Source organism: Chiloscyllium plagiosum, unplaced genomic scaffold, assembly GCF_004010195.1.
Source record: "Chiloscyllium plagiosum isolate BGI_BamShark_2017 unplaced genomic scaffold, ASM401019v2 scaf_10210, whole genome shotgun sequence".
Classification (NCBI taxonomy): Eukaryota; Metazoa; Chordata; class Chondrichthyes; order Orectolobiformes; family Hemiscylliidae; genus Chiloscyllium; species Chiloscyllium plagiosum.
This window is the reverse complement of record NW_025203152.1, coordinates 1,663-3,870: the sequence shown is the minus strand read 5'-3', so window position 1 is coordinate 3,870 and position 2,208 is coordinate 1,663. Positions and strand designations below refer to the sequence as shown.

Below are 2,208 nucleotides of genomic sequence, written 5' to 3'. Positions count from 1 at the left end.
AGAGAGAGAGAGAGAGATCGGGAGAGGGAGAGAGAGAGAAAGAGAGAGGGAGAGGGAGAAAGAGAGAGAGAGAGAGAGCAGGAGGGGAGGGGGAGAGAGAGAGAGAGAGAAAGAGAAGCCTGTGGAAGAAGGCAGTTGAGGCCAAAACTTTGAACGTTTTCAAGAAGTAGTTAGAGATAGTTCCTAGAGCTAAAGGGATCAGAGGGTGTTGGGGAGAAAGTGGGAGCAGGGTATTGAGTTCGATGATCAGCCATGATCATATTGAATGGTGGGCAGGCTCGAAGGGCAGAATGGCCTACTGCTGCTCCAATATTCTGTTTGTACGATTGACTGACTGGCTCACTGACTATTTGGCGCATTGTTTAAGTGACTAACTACAGCGTGAACTCACAGGCAGCAAGATGGAGTTGTTTACATTGAGGCTTCCAATGTCATAATGTCATGAAGGCCCCATCCCCTCCGATGATCTGAGCGATAACCCACCAGGGAGGCAGAGGATTTGGGACAGAGTTCCAGACAGGAGCCAAGTAGCTGAGGGCTGTGCACAGTGTGGTGATTCAGATCAGAGTGCTCATTAATTAACCGAAGGCATCTCCCTTGGTCAGGGAGCTGACTGGTTATAAAGGATGGGCAACTGGCCAATATTCAGAGAGCGCGGGGCAAGTTCTTCATGAAATGCCAAGTGCTTAAAAAGCCAGAATTAAAAGAAATTATTTATTATTCCCAATGTGTCAAATCTTCCACTGAATAAAAAATAACCACTGTCAACAATCAGGGATATCGTTTAGAAACAAATTATTGCAGATGCTGCAATCTGCTGAAAACAACAAATGCTGGAGATCCCAGAGAGTCAGGAATCGTCTCGACCTGAACCGTCAGCCTGCTCTCTCCCCGTGGACCCTCTCTCCCCGTGGACCCTGTCTCCCCGTGGACCCTCTCTCCCCATGGACCCTCTCTCCCCGTGGACCCTCTCTCCCCGTGGACCCTGCTCTCTCCCCGTGGACCCTGCTCTCTCCCTGTGGACCCTGCCCCGTGGACCCTCTCTCCCCGTGGACCCTCTCTCCCCGTGGACCCTCTCTCCCCGTGGACCCTCTCTCCCCGTGGACCCTCTCTCCCCGTGGACCCTCTCTCCCCGTGGACCCTCTCTCCCCGTGGACCCTCTCTCCCCGTGGACCCTCTCTCCCCGTGGACCCTCTCTCCCCGTGGACCCTCTCTCCCCGTGGACCCTCTCTCCCCGTGGACCCTCTCTCCCCGTGGACCCTCTCTCCCCGTGGACCCTCTCTCCCCGTGGACCCTCTCTCCCCGTGGACCCTCTCTCCCCGTGGACCCTGTCTCCCCGTGGACCCTCTCTCCCCGTGGACCCTCTCTCCCCGTGGACCCTCTCTCCCCGTGGACCCTCTCTCCCCGTGGACCCTCTCTCCCCGTGGACCCTCTCTCCCCGTGGACCCTCTCTCCCCGTGGACCCTCTCTCCCCGTGGACCCTCTCTCCCCGTGGACCCTCTCTCCCCGTGGACCCTCTCTCCCCGTGGACCCTCTCTCCCCGTGGACCCTCTCTCCCCGTGGACCCTCTCTCCCCGTGGACCCTCTCTCCCCGTGGACCCTCTCTCCCCGTGGACCCTCTCTCCCCGTGGACCCTCTCTCCCCGTGGACCCTCTCTCCCCGTGGACCCTCTCTCCCCGTGGACCCTCTCTCCCCGTGGACCCTCTCTCCCCGTGGACCCTCTCTCCGCTCTCGCTCTCACGCGCGCTCTCGCTCTCACGCGCGCTCTCGCTCTCACGCGCGCTCTCGCTCTCACGCGCGCTCTCGCTCTCACGCGCGCTCTCGCTCTCACGCGCGCTCTCGCTCTCACGCGCGCTCTCGCTCTCACGCGCGCTCTCGCTCTCACGCGCGCTCTCGCTCTCACGCGCGCTCTCGCTCTCACGCGCGCTCTCGCTCTCACGCGCGCTCTCGCTCTCACGCGCGCTCTCGCTCTCACGCGCGCTCTCGCTCTCACGCGCGCTCTCGCTCTCACGCGCGCTCTCGCTCTCACGCGCGCTCTCGCTCTCACGCGCGCTCTCGCTCTCACGCGCGCTCTCGCTCTCACGCGCGCTCTCGCTCTCACGCGCGCTCTCGCTCTCACGCGCGCTCTCGCTCTCACGCGCGCTCTCGCTCTCACGCGCGCTCTCGCTCTCACGCGCGCTCTCGCTCTCGCTCTCGCTCTCGCTCTCA

The 2,208-nt window shown here is 61.3% G+C and overlaps 1 protein-coding gene across 1 annotated transcript; it reads right to left on the bottom strand.

Annotated features, from left to right (window-relative positions):
• Window positions 1–875: 875 nt before the first annotated feature.
• LOC122546269 (inner ear-specific collagen-like) lies at window positions 876–1,754 on the bottom strand (the record flags this gene model as incomplete). The annotated part of the gene is made up of 2 exons (XM_043685043.1): window positions 876–1,016; window positions 1,617–1,754. Coding segments are annotated over 2 exons (279 nt in total), but the record flags the coding sequence as incomplete, so codon positions are not given.
• Between the last annotated feature and the right edge of the window lie 454 nt (window positions 1,755–2,208).